This window comes from Cariama cristata, unplaced genomic scaffold, assembly GCF_000690535.1.
Source record: "Cariama cristata isolate BGI_N322 unplaced genomic scaffold, ASM69053v1 scaffold34419, whole genome shotgun sequence".
In the NCBI taxonomy this organism is placed as follows: Eukaryota; Metazoa; Chordata; class Aves; order Cariamiformes; family Cariamidae; genus Cariama; species Cariama cristata.
The window spans coordinates 952-1,461 of record NW_009637990.1 but is presented as its reverse complement, the minus strand read 5'-3'; the positions used below and the strand labels follow the sequence as shown (position 1 = coordinate 1,461).

General features: G+C 60.0%; 1 protein-coding gene across 1 annotated transcript in view; it reads left to right on the top strand.

The window, feature by feature from the left end:
- Positions 1–282: 282 nt before the first annotated feature.
- The window catches only part of SH3BP5L (SH3-binding domain protein 5-like), a gene marked incomplete at its 3' end in the record, with an annotated part of 1,110 nt that continues 882 nt past the window's right edge, over positions 283–510 (top strand). Inside the window, exon 1 of the mRNA XM_009708555.1 lies at positions 283–435. Coding sequence (XP_009706857.1) covers positions 283–435 — 153 coding nt within the window. The remainder of the gene's footprint in view (positions 436–510) is intronic.

Genomic DNA, 510 nt, shown 5'->3' with positions numbered 1-510 from the left:
TCCCAGTCCTTAACTGTTCCCCAGTCCTTATCTTCCAGTCCTTAACTGGTCCCCCAGTCCTTGTCGTGCAGTCTTTGTCCCCCAGTCCTTAACTGGTCCCCCCAGTCCTTAACTGGTCCACCCAGCCCTTTAACTGGTCCCCTAGTCCTTGTCCCCCCCAGTCCTTAACTGGTCACCTTCATCCTGGTCCCTGCTGGGTTTTGGGCTCAGTGGGATGGTTGGGTAGCAAAACCTGCTGCTGAGGGGGTCTCCCTGGGTGCGACAGGGGGACGCGGGGACAAGATGTTCCTTGCTCCTCGCCTCCAGGAAGCCCGTACCACGTATCGCCGGATCCTCTCCGAATCGGCCCGGAAGCTCAACACCCAAGGCTCCCAGTTGGGCAACTGCATCGAGAAAGCTCGACCCTACTACGAAGCCCGCCGCCTCGCCAAGGAGGTACCGGCATCTCCCAGGGGTGCAGAAGGATCGGGGTGTGGTGGGGGGGGGATCTTTTTTTGTGGTAACCCCCCT